Below are 14,309 nucleotides of genomic sequence, written 5' to 3'. Positions count from 1 at the left end.
ATAAACATATTTGTTGTGGATTAAAAAATATAAACAAATAATTTTTTTGACAAAAACTAAACTTAAATTTAATATTGAGTCTGAAGATTTTTAAAAAAATTATTCTTACTTCAATCATATAAAAACTTAGTTGGTCATTTTTATTTATTTATCTATCTATTTATTATTATTATTATAATTATTGATTTATTGAATTATTATTTCAACAACTGAGGCTGAGTGCAAGGTATTACCAACCGCTGAAAAGCCCATGCCTACTTGTTACCCAAACGCCTCGTTCTCTACATTTCCCAGAAATCCACATGGTTTCTGCGATATTACTTCAACTTCAAAACAAGTTTTTTCTCTGGCAATTCAAGAAATACTATAAAAATTAATCTCTTCGTCTTCTTCAAGACCTTTCGTTATTATTACTATCAATAATGGTACTATGATATCTATATTTATATCCACTTGACATTATATTATAGTAGGAAAAATTCAAAACCAAGGAGATCCCATAAAGTTACCAGCGTGGCTGCTTGAGGAGATCATTGGGTTATCGACATTGAACAAAGATTTCAGATTTATGGGATTTTGAGTTTGAATGAAACGATGAAGGAGGCAAATATTTAATATATCTCCATCCGATTAAATCAAGGTGAAGTTTGAATCTTTATGGCGTTTTTCCATTGTTTTGTGTGTTTTCTTCGAGAAAATGATGTGATCAGAGAGCCAAGTTGAAGTGAGGATAGCAACAATTGTTTTTTCTATGCTTCTCTGTTAGAACTGGTCGTCGCGTTTGCTCAAGCTTATACTTGAAATAGGAAAATGGCAAGCTTTGTTCCCTTGATTTACTGTATGCATCTAATGTTTTCACTATGTGTATTCTTCTTGAACAAGAGAGTGTCTTTCTTGAAGAGCGGTTCATTCTGTTTTACTAATATTGTTGACCTTTGGTAAGCTTGGAAGAAATGGCGCCTATTGTGTGAGGTGATTCTGTTTCTTTATCATCTTTATTTTATGTGGCAGTCCTTTTGTAATCAAGAAAATGGGTTCCAGTCACAATTCCGGTTTGTCGAAGGAAACTGGCATCTTTAATCTGAAGGTGTGGGCTCTAGTGGGCATCTTCTTCTGCATCTTTGCTGTACTTGTTCTTTCGATGCTATGGTGGTTTATAGCGCGTAAGAAATTCAGGACAGCGAATAAACTTCCAGTTAACCAGATTCCAAATGTGTCGAAGGAAATCAAAGAGATAAGAATGGACCAGAATTCAACTATACATTTTGATCCCGAAAGAGATTCATTCTCCAATGGAGAACTGTATCATGGAAAGGATTCTGACAAGGTTTTAACTCAATTGAACAATGGGAAGGGAAGTAATGCAGATAGTAGTGGTCAATCAGGTTCCTTTACTTTCATAAGGAAAGATGACGGGGCATATGAATCTGTGGAGAGGAAGGGTTCTCCGGCACTAAACCAGCCTTCTTCGCATCCTATAACCATACCGTCCCCTCTAGCGGGCCTTCCTGAGCTCTCTCAGCTCGATTGGGGTCACTGGTTTACGCTAAGGGATCTTGCAATAGCAACGGATAAGTTTTCGAAAGAAAATGTAATTGGTGAGGGCGGATACGGAGTTGTCTATCGGGGCCAACTGACCAATGGTATTGTTGTGGCAGTGAAAAGGCTACTTAACAATTTGTGAGTCGTTTTATGGATTTCATCCAGCATATTAAGCGAAAATTTCTCTTAGTTGCTTTCTTTATGAGTTGATTACCATGTGATGTTTAAATTGTAGAGGGCAAGCGGAGAAAGAGTTTAGGGTGGAAGTAGAAGCTATTGGCCATGTCCGGCATAAAAACTTGGTTCGACTTTTGGGATATTGTATCGAAGGTACTCATAGGTATTATTCTTTCAAACTTCGCATCTCTTTCCTTTTAAGAAACCAAATTATGGCAAATTTATTGTTGATTTAGAATTACATTTTACTTAAACTTGTACAAGTCATAACGGCCAATAGAATGTATTTAGTTACCTTTTTTCCCCCTATTTTGCTACACATATAGGTTATTGGTATATGAGTATGTAAACAATGGCAATCTAGAGCAATGGCTCCATGGAGCAATGTTCCAGCATGGATACCTTACGTGGGAGGGACGAATGAAAATTCTACTTGGCACCGCCAAAGCGTGAGTTTTTACGTATCTTTATGTTGGCAAATTTGCGTGACCAAAGTCATCTGTTTATCGATGTAAATTGACTTGACTGTTGCAGAATAGCATACCTACACGAAGCGATTGATCCCAAAGTGGTTCATCGAGACATTAAGTCGAGCAATATATTGATAGATGACGACTTTAATGCAAAAATATCTGATTTTGGTCTTGCCAAGTTGCTTGGTGCTGGAGAAACTCATATTATCACAAGAGTTATGGGAACTTTCGGGTGAGTTTTTTGTTCAGGATCTACATGATCTCAATCTGGGACTTATTTGTAAATTGTTAACTCTTCGAAATATGTTATTAGTTTTGTAATCTTAAACTCTCACGTTTCCCCATCTCGTCTCGGATTTGCCTCTTTTATGTAGATACGTAGCCCCAGAATATGCTAGCAGTGGCTTCCTAAATGAAAAGAGTGATGTTTATAGCTTCGGGGTTTTGCTTTTGGAAGCGATAACAGGAAGGGAACCAGTAGATGACAGCCGACCTTTGCCTGAGGTATAGTTTAGTTTATATTCGTCTTTGAGTTTATGCAGAGCACTGATTCTGATATCAAATGTTGAGGAAAAATAGTACAGAAATTCAACTATCCTTTCGCTTAATTCATTCATGCTCTGTCCCATTCATGCTAGAACCAGAGCCTGAGCCCTGATGCCAACTGATTTTGTAAATAGTTCCAAGTTATATTCACTGACAATCTCATCTTCAAGACTTAGATTCACTTGCTGCGCTACGTAATTGAACTGGTTCTCTTTTCATGATACTTCTGTAAAATACACTCTGTTGATGATCTTGCAAAGCAGAAAAATCTGGTGGACTGGATAAAGATGATGGTTGGGGTGAAGCGTTCTGAGGAAGTGCTTGATCCAAATATAGACAATAGGCCATCTAAATCTGCCTTTAAACGAGCCCTTTTGACAGCCTTGAGGTGTGTTGATCCCAATGTCGAACAAAGACCTCCAATGAGTCAAGTGGTCCGCATGCTTCAGTCAGAGGAATATCCCGTGCCAAGAGAGGTTTGCTTATATGCAAAATATTCTTTCCTGCTTTTTTTCTTTGATATAATTAAATTAAGAAAAACAAGAAAACCACCTGAATCCATCTTTCAGAAGTTTCATTTTCAACCCGTTTCATGTTCTGCTTCAGGGGCGTAAGAAGGCGAAGGAATCCTTCAGACCATCCTCGGATGGCGAGCAAATACACAGATACTGATACAACACGCACGACAATTCCAAGTTGAGGTCGTACACACGATACATTCGTATAGCAGGAAAACCATGAAGTGCTAAGTGAATTCAAGTTTTTTTATTCCTTTGAAAACAAAGTATACATATGAAAACGATTTATTAAAATTAAAAGATACCGATATATATACACCTCAGCACGAAGGATTCCGTCCTTAATAGTCTGGTTAGCTGGCTATTAGGAGAATCACAGTGTTTTTCCTTGTCTTCGAGGCTGTGAATATAGACTTGAAGGGACTCTATGCTTACAACTCTCCTTGATGAATAAAATCCAAACTGGAATACGGTATGATTCATTGGTGTGAATAAAATTTGTATTTTATGATACTATGTTTCAGTACAAAAGTAATGATTGTGTCTATCGAAGCATGTGCATGTATTGTGTATACGTACGCGTACAATGTATGTAACATAGAATCTCCAGGTGGAACTTTTTTTTTTCTAAAATAAAAAATTTGCTGCCTACCTATTTGGATTTCAAATATCCCGTGCAAAACTTATTTTTGATAACTAAATTGCGGTTCATTTCACCCTATCTTGTGAGGCATTGCCTTCATGAGGTGATCAAAAGCCCAGATTTAAACACACATACACCCCATGAGGTGATCAAATGCCTAAATTTAATCACTATGTAAAATCAATGGCTGAGATCCTGTGTGGGCACTACCCGCAGGGGTAGGGTCGAGTTAACCCTAAATTGCGGGTGTATCGTGATTGTGTCAGTAATCTATATCATTTGGAGATGAATTTATTTTAACTTTGCCTAAAGTTAGGGGCATGAGACTGACTATAAATAGAATGAATTTGACAAAAAATTAACTTGTCCGACGTTGTGAAAAGAAGAATTTTTGTATGAATATAATAATTAAACAAGTAGTTTTCTAAAATATATGAATTTGCAAAAATATATAGAAATCACATAATAAATAAACCGAGTTCTATCATGCCAAATTTCTCTCTTTTGTGAAGCAAATTATCATATCATTCAGCTCAATACTAGTTTGTTCAATCCAAAGGCACTTTCGTTTGTACATATTTCTTGAATTTTTTATGTACTACATGTTGAGGCAGTGGAATATCAATTCCAAACATAACCACCTCGGAGAAGTCGAATATAAATTAACCATCACCATGTATGCTGTGTAGAGAGTGTTTTCTTAAAGAAACGGTGGCCTACAACAGGGGCCACTCTCTCTTCATCGTTTCTTTAATTCCTCTGAAAGTATTAAAAGCGTTAGTGGAGAAATGGAGAAACACGTTTTCTATATATTGATACACGCCCACACATTTACACCTATAAATAGTTTCTAGCGGTTACTGTACAATCATTGGACACTTTTCTTCCCATTTTTGAACTCTCTTGAAGACTTGAGCTTGCATCAATGTAGAGTCTTTTTGTTCAATCGATTTATGTTCCCTAATATGGTATCAGAGCAATAAATCACTAAGATGTGGTTGTGGTTCTCTATGGCCGAGGGGAATCAAGCCTCAACCTTCTCTCAAGCTATGAACAATTCCAACGGCCGAATAGTTTCTGAAGACTCGAGCAGTCCATTTTATCTCCAGAACGGAGATCATCATGGATTGGTGTTAATCTCATATCCCCTCACAGGTACTAATTACAACACTTGGATTCGAGCCATGTCGATGGCTTTAACAACCAAAAATAAGCTTGTCTTTGTTGATGACACTTGTTTACCCCCTAGCTGGATGATTTGATGTATGGAGCTTGGAATCGCTGCAACAACATGGTCATTTCGTGAACTTTGAACTCTGTTAGCCGAGAAATAGTGGATAGCCTGATGTATATACCTTTGACCTTTGAAATTTAGATCGACTTAAGAGATCGGTTTCACCAGAGTAATGCTACGAGAATTTTCCAAATCAAGAAGCTTTTGACTGGTTTACATCAAGGCTCCATTTACATTAATGCTTATTACACCAAATTGTGGACTCTTTGGGATGAGTTGAAGGATTTTCAGCCTATATCTATCTGCAATTCCGGATCAAAGAAGGATGGGGTCAATTATCAAAATCAAGAGTGTGTGATGTAGTTTTTAATGGGACTAAATGAGTCTTAGGATCCGCGCTCAAATATTGATGATGTCCAATTCCTGTGATTTCTAAGATTTTTTCACTAGTTGTTTAGGAAGAAAGGCAACGATCTATGCACAAAGATATTACAGGTTCTTCTACTGTTCAATACTCTTTCGCTCAACAATCTTCCGTGGTGGCTATGGCTAATGGGAATCAGTATGCTAAAGAAAACTCTGGTGATAAGCTAGTTTGCTCTCACTGTCATATTAAAGGGCACACCATTGACAAGTGTTACAAAGTCCACGGCTATCCGGTGGGTCATCCGAAGTATAAACAACAACAATTAGGTAGTGGTCGGCAGATACATGTCAACCAAACATATACTTCACCTACTTCCTCACTGAGTTCAATGGAAAATTCTCTGAATCCCGATCAGTGCAGAAAACTTATTGCCTTCTTGAGTTCACAGCTTCAGCTTGGTCATCCCAGCACACTGGCCACACAACATCTTGAACCTTCTGCTTCCTGTTTCAGTGGTATATATTCTTTGTGTTTTGGTCTTAATCCCTCTCTCAATTCAAGTTGGGTGTTAGACACAGAAGCCACTCATCATATATGTTGTTCATTGAGTTTTTTTTCTCTTCGAGCAAGTTATTTTCTTCAAATGTTACTTTGACTAATAACTCAGCGGTGTATGCCACACATATTGGTTCAGTACGACTGTCTCCTGATTTAATTCTGGATAATGTGTTGTTCGTCCCTCAATTTAGTTTTAACTCGCACTCTATCAGCTCGTTAACTAGTCAAATTCCTTGCTCGGTTCACTTTCTTTCTGATTCCTGTTTTATTCAGGTACTTACCACGAACAAGATGATTGGGATGGGTAGCAGGATTGGAAATCTCTATGTTCTGCATCATTTCAGCCCTTCTCCAACCGTCTGTAATGTTTCTTTTTCAAAACTAGAGTTGTAGAATTATAGAATAGGCCACCCTTATTTTCCTAAGCTGTCAGTTTTAGAGAATGATTTTGGAGTTAATTCTTTAAGACATGATGGTGTAGTGCATTGTTCGATATGTCCTTTCTTCAAGCAAAAGAGGTTACCTTTTATTTCACAAAAAACACTGTGTAATAGCCCTTTTCACCTACTTCACATTGATATTTGGGGTCCTCTTACTCCTTTGAGCATTGAGGAATACAAGTATTTTTTAATATAGTTGATGATCACACTAGTTTCACATGGATCTATTTGCTGAAGTCTAAATCAGACGTTTGGAATGTGTTTCCAATTTTCTGCAAGATGATTCATACTCAGTTTGGACAAAAAATTCAATATGTTCGATTGGACAATGCTCCTGAACTCAATTTTCTGTTTTTTGTAAGTCCGAGAGGATTATTTCTCACCATTCTTGTGTTGAAAGGCCACAACAAAACTCTGTTGTGTAAAGAAAACACCAATACATCTTGAATGTGGCGAGATTCCGGATGTTTCTATCCAATATCCCCCTGTCGTATTGAAGCGATTGTATTCTCACCTCTGTTTATCTTATCAATCGCACACCTTCTTCTTCACTTTCAAATCAAACTCCTTTTGAACTTCTTTAACCCTTGTATTGTCACTTGAGAGTTTTTGGTTGCATGTGTTATGGGTATACTCTCTTTAATTATTATACTTAATTCTCTCCTCGTGCTATTAAATCTATCTTTCTTGGATATCCAACTGGTTACAAAGCTTATAAACTCCTCTATCTTCTTACAAACGAGGCGTACATTAGTCGGGATGAAGTTTTTCATGAAACCATTTTTCCCTTCATGGACCAGCCATCTTCCTTTACAAACCAGGAATAATTCTCTAATGGTGTTCTTCCTGCACATAAATCCATTGCCCGTGAAACCATTCCAGATTCTGGTCACTCATCTCGGTCACATAGAATCTGTAATAAATCTCTCCATTTACGTGATTATCACTGTTATGCTACTAGCTCTTCTCCCATCTCGTCTATTGCCCATCCACTGTCTCTTGTTCTTGGTAGTACTCGACTATCCAAGGCTTACTCTGTCTTTATACACAATGTTTCGTCTATCATTAAACCTCAGTTTTTTTCTCAAGCTGTTGTTAAGCCAGAATGGTGCCAAGCCATGGCCACTGAGCTTGAGGCTCTAGAACGTAATGGGACTTGTTCCATTGTTTCTCTACCTCCTCGGAAGACTGTTGTTGGGTGTTGATGGGTTTATAAAGCTAAGTTCCACACTAATGGTAGCCTATACGATACAAAGCTCGCCTTGTTGCTAAATGTTACACGCAACATGAGGGGATCGATTCTCTCGAAACTTTTTCTCCGGTTGCAAAGATTGTCACAGTTAGAGTTTTACTGACTTTGGATTCAATCCGTGGATGGTTTTTGTAACGTACCGTACTTCTCATACTTAAAATTTGCGGAAAAATTTAAAATTTTCTTAAATAAAAACATCCACACGGTCGTCACCCATCATTCGTAACATATCTTTAAAATCAACCATCACAATTAAAATTTGCTAAAAGAAAAGCTGTCTCACAACCAAACATAAAATCAGAGTATAAAAGTTTTCATGCTTAAAATCTTAAAATAACGTAGGCGGTCCTCGGGTCTAGCCTCCTACTCAGTCCAAGCCTGCCCCTTGGTCGCCACCTCCCGTCTCCCCATCGACATAGTCACCTGCATCGATCAAGTCTAGTGAGTCTAAAGACTCAACACGTATAAACTGGAATAACGAGTACTACATAATAAAATCACATGCAACTTTAAAATAGGACATACATAACTTGAAACTTGAACTTGCGTATTAAAACTTGAACATACGTACATACATACTTCAACGTGCCATAACTTAAACTTTTCATAAACATGCTGCATACTTGAACATACTTGAACATACATAACTTCATCATTTTGCGTAGAGGATGTTTCAAAGCAAGTGACCCATACATAATAAACGCCTGATCAGACACACCACAGTACTGGGCTGACAGGGACGTATCCACTGCCACATACATGAGATCCCCGACGCTTTCCAACCACGATCTAACCCGTTCATAATTTAACGGGGCGGAGAGGTCCTCGGCCACGTTCACCGACTTCCAAACCCATTCATAATTTGGTCACAAGTCAATTAGCATACCTCAAAAACTTAAACATATTTTCTTTGCACGTCAAACATATTTACTTGGCGTTGAGGGATTCGTTGGGCTTCGATCGGGGCCGTTGCTGCACATACTGATCATGGATTGACATGCTTAACTTGCATACTTAGACGTAGGTAAATCATGCTCACTTACGAGTTCATTAAATTCTTAGGACGTTCTACAATTCCCCATGACTCGACTTTGTAAATCATTATACTAACCCATGACGTCTAACCTCAAAGCATAATAAATTTTCCTTCCCCAAAAATGAAGGACACGGACCCCGTACCTACATCCGTGTAGGGGTCCGTGTAGGCTCTGGACATTGACACCGAAGGAAAACAAAGGCACGGACCCCGTGTCAGGGTCCGGGTGAGGGTCCGTGTAGGTACTGTAAAAGGACTACTCGGGAAGGGAAGGGGCACGGACCACGTGTATGGGTCCGGAACCAGGTCCGTGTACCTACTGTAAAGACGCACCAAGGGAAAACAAAGACACGCCCCCGTGCTCGGGTCCGTGTGGGGGTCCGTCTGCACACTGTACGAAGAAACCTGCGAGAAAACTTATGCACATGCCTACACACCCAAATTGACACTTGAACACGATGATTCAACACCTTAAGGACACCATAACATTGCATAAAACTTATATAAACACTTCAAGATACGACATCCACCATGCTACCCAATACAGCGCTAATTGGCAATTGACATCAACCGAGTTCCTACGACTTTAAACTAATTCAAACACCTAACGACGTCCAACAAAACCTTGAGACCTACAACAAACCTCAATACTAACATACTCATATGCAGCGACGATCGTCCGTCGATTTCCAACGAAGCCTGCAACATAAAACTTCAAAAATACAATGGTACCAAACTTTTCTTAAAATTTCAGTTTGAGCAGTCACACGAAAAATATCATAACTCTCTCATTTTTCGTCCAAAAATCTAGAATTTTATGTCAAATCGAAGGTATCAAAAAGTTCTACGTTTTTGCCGTTGAAAGTTTTCCCAAAATATGAACAGAAAAATCGCAGTTTTGACATGAACAGTAAAAACGAGTTTTAGATCTAAAAATTTTCCTTCGAGATTGATCCAATCCATGATCCGCTCAAACTACTATCATCATACATAACTTTTACGCATAAAAACAACGCAATTCGATATATGACTTGATCGACACAGCAAGAACAGAATATACGTGCCTTTTTAACGATAAACGTTACCGAACGACGACACCGAAGCGGAGATAGGAGCGAGGTTGATCCGGGACGAACGTGGCACCGTTTTTCCTTGAAAATAACCAACGAAAATCGCTGGGAATATTGAATAAAAGGGGCGGCTGCTGTTTTGCAAAGAACCCTAAGCTTTTTCTCTCAAAAATAATACAAACTAGAATGGATTGAAGAGTGTGTGTTTTGTGTGTGTGATTACTGCGTGTAAAAGTGTGTTGGAGTGTGTTTTGAGCACTAATGTGTGTGTGAGTGTTAATAATTAAAAGTTGCTAATGACTAATTGACAACTTAATAAAAAATATACTAACTTTCCCTTACTTTAACACAACTCTAATAAAAATAAAAAGTGCAAGTGCTAAACTTAAAAGTTTAAACGTCTTACAATTAATAAATAATTATCTTATACATTAAAATACTAACATCTCATAAAATACTAATTTTAAAAGTTTTAAACTCTTAAAATTGCTAAATAATGATTTAGGCTCAAAAATGCTAAAACTCACTAAATTATTTAAAAATGCCCCCAAACTCAACTTAAAATAAAATACCATCTTTAAAATTGTCAAAAATCGTCACCGAGTCTTTTCCTCAATCCCGCTTCGAATAATCGCCTGAAACATGAAACTCAAAAGACATTTTAACCTGCATGACGTAACATAACTTAATTTAAAATAGTGCATTTTAAATAAATTATGCATGACTAAACTCCTTTAAAATAAATTGAATGTTTTAATAATTTAAATAGATGCATGGGTTATACGTGTACTGAAATCGGGTTCTACAGTTCCTCCCCCACTTATATAAATTTCGTCCTCGAAATTAAGTCTTACCGAACAATTCCGGGTAGCGAAGTCTCATATCTGTCTCTGATTCCCATGTGGCCTCTTCCACTGATTGGTTCCGCCACCGAACTTTGACTAGCTTAGTCACTTTGTTCCGGAGTCTGCGCTCCTGTCTGTCGAGGATTTGAGTCGGTCTTTCCTCATAAGATAAATCTGGAGCAAGCTGCAAAGGCTCATAACTCAGAATGTGCGAAGGATTTGCCAAATATTTTCTCAACATCGAGACATGGAACACATTGTGCACCCCGGCCAGATTCGGCGGAAGGGCAACACGATAAGCTAGTGTCCCAACCCTGTCCAAAATCTCAAACGGTCCAATAAACCTCGGACTCAACTTGCCTCTCTTCCCAAATCTCATAACACCCTTCATGGGTGCTATCTTGACGAAGACGTGATCCCCAACGGCAAACTCGAGATCTCTTCTTCTCTTATCGGCATAGCTCTTCTGACGGCTTTGGGCGGTCTTCATTCTGTCACGGATCTTGACCACCACTTCTGCAGTCTGCTGAACTATCTCTGGGCCTAGATCTGTTCTCTCACCAACTTCATCCCAATGAACTGGCGATCTGCACTTCCGACCATACAACGCTTCATAGGGAGCCATACCAATCGATGCTTGGAAGCTGTTGTTGTATGTGAACTCCACTAGGAGTAGCCTAGACTCCCAAGCTCCTTGAAAATCAATCATGCACGCCCTTAGCAAATCCTCTAAAATCTGAATCACTCGCTCAGACTGGCCATCTGTCTGCGGGTGAAATGCTGTACTGAACAGTAACTTCGTCCCCATAGCTGCATGCAAGCTCTTCCAGAAGGACGATGTGAACCTCGGGTCCCTGTCAGACACAATAGAGACTGGGAACCCATGCAAACGGACTATCTCCCTGATATAAAGATCCGCATACTGCGTCATGGAGAAAGTCGTCTTCACTGGCAGAAAATGCGCTGACTTAGTGAGTCGGTCCACGATAACCCAAATAGAATTAGACCCTTTGACTGACTTAGGTAACCTAACGACGAAATCCATAGTGATGTTCTCCCATTTCCACTCTGGGATAGGGAGTGGCTTAAGCAAACCTGCTGGCCTCTGATGCTCTGCCTTCATCTGTTGACAAGTGAGGCACTCAGATACAAATCTGCGGATGTCTCTCTTCATCCCTGGCCACCAATACAATAACTGTAGGTCCTTGTACATCTTGGTACCTCCTGGGTGAATAGAATACGGAGATGCGTGTGCCTCTGTCAGAATATCCTGTCGGATCGAATCACTACTAGGCACCCACATTCTGTCTCTGTATCTCACGATACCATCTGACACTGTGTACAAAACACTGCCCTTAGCTTCATCCTTCAGTCTCCATTTCTGTAGTTGCTCATCTGAAGGCTGTCCTGTTCGAATGCGGTCTAGTAAATCAGATTTGACTGTCAGATTAGACAGTCTAGGAGCTCTGCCCTTATGATAAATCTCTAGACCAAACCTCTGAATCTCAGACTGAAGCGGCCTCTGAACTGACAATTGTGCTATGACTGCCACTTTTCTGCTCAAAGCGTCTGCCACGACGTTAGCTTTTCCCGGATGGTAGCTAATTTCGCAATCATAGTCCTTCACAAGTTCTAACCACCGTCTCTGTCTCATATTCAGCTCTTTCTGCGTGAAGAAATATTTGAGACTCTTGTGGTCGGTGAAAATCTGACATTTCTCGCCGTATAGATAGTGTCTGCAAATTTTCAGTGCGAAGACAACGGCGGCTAACTCAAGATCGTGAGTCGGGTAGTTCTTCTCATGCACCTTTAACTGTCTGGAAGCATAAGCTATAACTCGACCCTGTTGCATCAACTCTGCTCCTAAACCGAGCTTAGATGCATCGGTGTATAACACATAATCTCCTTGCCCTGACGGCATGGCTAACACCGGTGCTGAAATGAGAGCTTGCTTCAAGGTGTCGAAGCTCTTCTGACATTCATCACTCCACACAAATTTAGCATTCTTCTTGGTTAGTGAAGTGAGTGGCACTGCTATAGATGAAAATCCCTTAATAAACTTACGGTAGTAGCCTGCTAAACCCAAGAAGCTGCGGATTTCAGATGCATTCTTCGGCTCAACCCATTCCTTGACAGCCGCTACTTTCGCTGGATCCACCTCGATTCCACTGCCAGATACTATATGCCCCAAAAATGCTACCTTTTCTAACCAAAATTCACACTTACTGAATTTCGCAAATAACTTGCGACTCTGCAATGTCTGTAATACTGTCCCCAAGTGCTGGTTGTGCTCCTCATGGCTCTTCGAGTATATTAGAATGTCGTCAATGAATACTATGACGAATGGATCGAGGAACGGCTGAAATACTCGGTTCATGAGGTCCATGAAAATTTCTGGAGCATTGGTCAATCCAAACGGCATTACTAAGAACTCGTAATGCCCGTATCTGGTCCTGAAGGCTGTCTTATGAACATCTGCATCCTTAACTTTCAGCTGATGATACCCTGATCGAAGATCTATCTTAGAGAAAACTGTAGCTCCCTGCAATTGATCAAACAAGTCTTCGATTCTTGGAAGTGGGTACTTATTCTTGATCGTTACCTTGTTCAGCTCTCGGTAATCGATGCACAGTCTCATGCTCCCATCCTTCTTCTTCACAAAAAGCACTGGCGCGCCCCACGGTGAGAAACTAGGGCGGATAAATCCTTTGTCGAGGAGCTCCTGAATCTGCTGCTTGAGCTCTAACATCTCAGCTGGAGCTAATCTGTACGGTGCCTTAGAGATTGGCGCTGTGCCTGGCACGAGATCGATTGCAAACTCCACCTCTCTCTCTGGTGGAAGGCCGGTGACGTCATCAGGAAAGACGTCTGGAAATTCTTTGACTACAGGTACCTCTGATAAAGATGGAGTGGACACGTCAGGCGCTGAGATAATACTAGCCAAGAAGGCCTGACACCCCTTAGAAATTAGCCTCCTTGCCTGCATGCACGAGATCATGCGAGGGAAACTCCTCCATCTGGCTGGTTCAAAAAGAAACTGCTCCATGCCCGGCGGTCTAACCAAAACTGACCTCTTCTGAAAGTCGATTAAGACTCTGTTCTTGGTCAACCAATCCATTCCCAGAATGATATCAAACTCTGGCATCGGCAATAGGATTAAATCTGCGTATACCAGGTGGCCATGTAGTTCTAGATCAATTTCTCTGATCACACTGGTAGCCAACAGTTCTTCCCCTGACGGGACTGTCACCGAAAAGTTCACGTCTAGGCCTATGGACTTAAGGTCCAAATGATTAGCAAACTTCTCTGATATGAAGGAGTGAGTGGCTCCTGAGTCTATCAACGCGGTTGTGGATAGTCTCTTAATGAAAATGTTTCCTGAGACGCGTTAGCACAACACAAAACTAACTTATATCTCAAAATTTATACCATAAACCTTAAGCACAATAGAACTCAATAACCTTAGGTACACAAAGTATTAATAGCACGCTAATAATCCCAAGAAGAAAAATTCCACATGCAAGGCAATATAATACTGAGCTTAGGTAGAAAAGTTTACCAGTCAGTAGGGTGGTGTCTGGGTCCGCCTCCTGTGCATGCATGTCAAA

General features: G+C 39.8%; 1 protein-coding gene across 1 annotated transcript; it reads left to right on the top strand.

Moving 5' to 3' along the window:
* Positions 1 to 252: 252 nt before the first annotated feature.
* On the top strand, positions 253 to 3,898 carry LOC140827505 (probable receptor-like protein kinase At5g18500). Its single transcript, XM_073190179.1, has 8 exons — positions 253 to 640; positions 1,012 to 1,680; positions 1,778 to 1,882; positions 2,046 to 2,168; positions 2,254 to 2,424; positions 2,567 to 2,696; positions 3,002 to 3,214; positions 3,345 to 3,898. Exons 2-8 carry the CDS (start codon positions 1,031 to 1,033, stop codon positions 3,408 to 3,410), a joined length of 1,458 nt encoding a protein of 485 aa, XP_073046280.1. The 5' UTR covers positions 253 to 640; positions 1,012 to 1,030; the 3' UTR covers positions 3,411 to 3,898.
* Positions 3,899 to 14,309: the final 10,411 nt, after the last annotated feature.

This window comes from Primulina eburnea, chromosome 3, assembly GCF_022965805.1.
Source record: "Primulina eburnea isolate SZY01 chromosome 3, ASM2296580v1, whole genome shotgun sequence".
NCBI classification, from domain to species: domain Eukaryota; kingdom Viridiplantae; phylum Streptophyta; class Magnoliopsida; order Lamiales; family Gesneriaceae; genus Primulina; species Primulina eburnea.
This window is presented reverse-complemented; position numbering and strand designations above follow the sequence as displayed.

Bases quoted from the DNA above. Each gene is read 5' to 3' on its own strand.
- LOC140827505 (XM_073190179.1), top strand. From the start codon at position 1,031: ATGGGTTCCAGTCACAATTCCGGTTTGTCGAAGGAAACTGGCATCTTT. The intron at 1,681-1,777 runs GTGAGTCGTTTT...TTTAAATTGTAG, and splicing joins AAAAGGCTACTTAACAATTT to AGGGCAAGCGGAGAAAGAGT. The intron at 1,883-2,045 runs GTATTATTCTTT...CTACACATATAG, and splicing joins TGTATCGAAGGTACTCATAG to GTTATTGGTATATGAGTATG.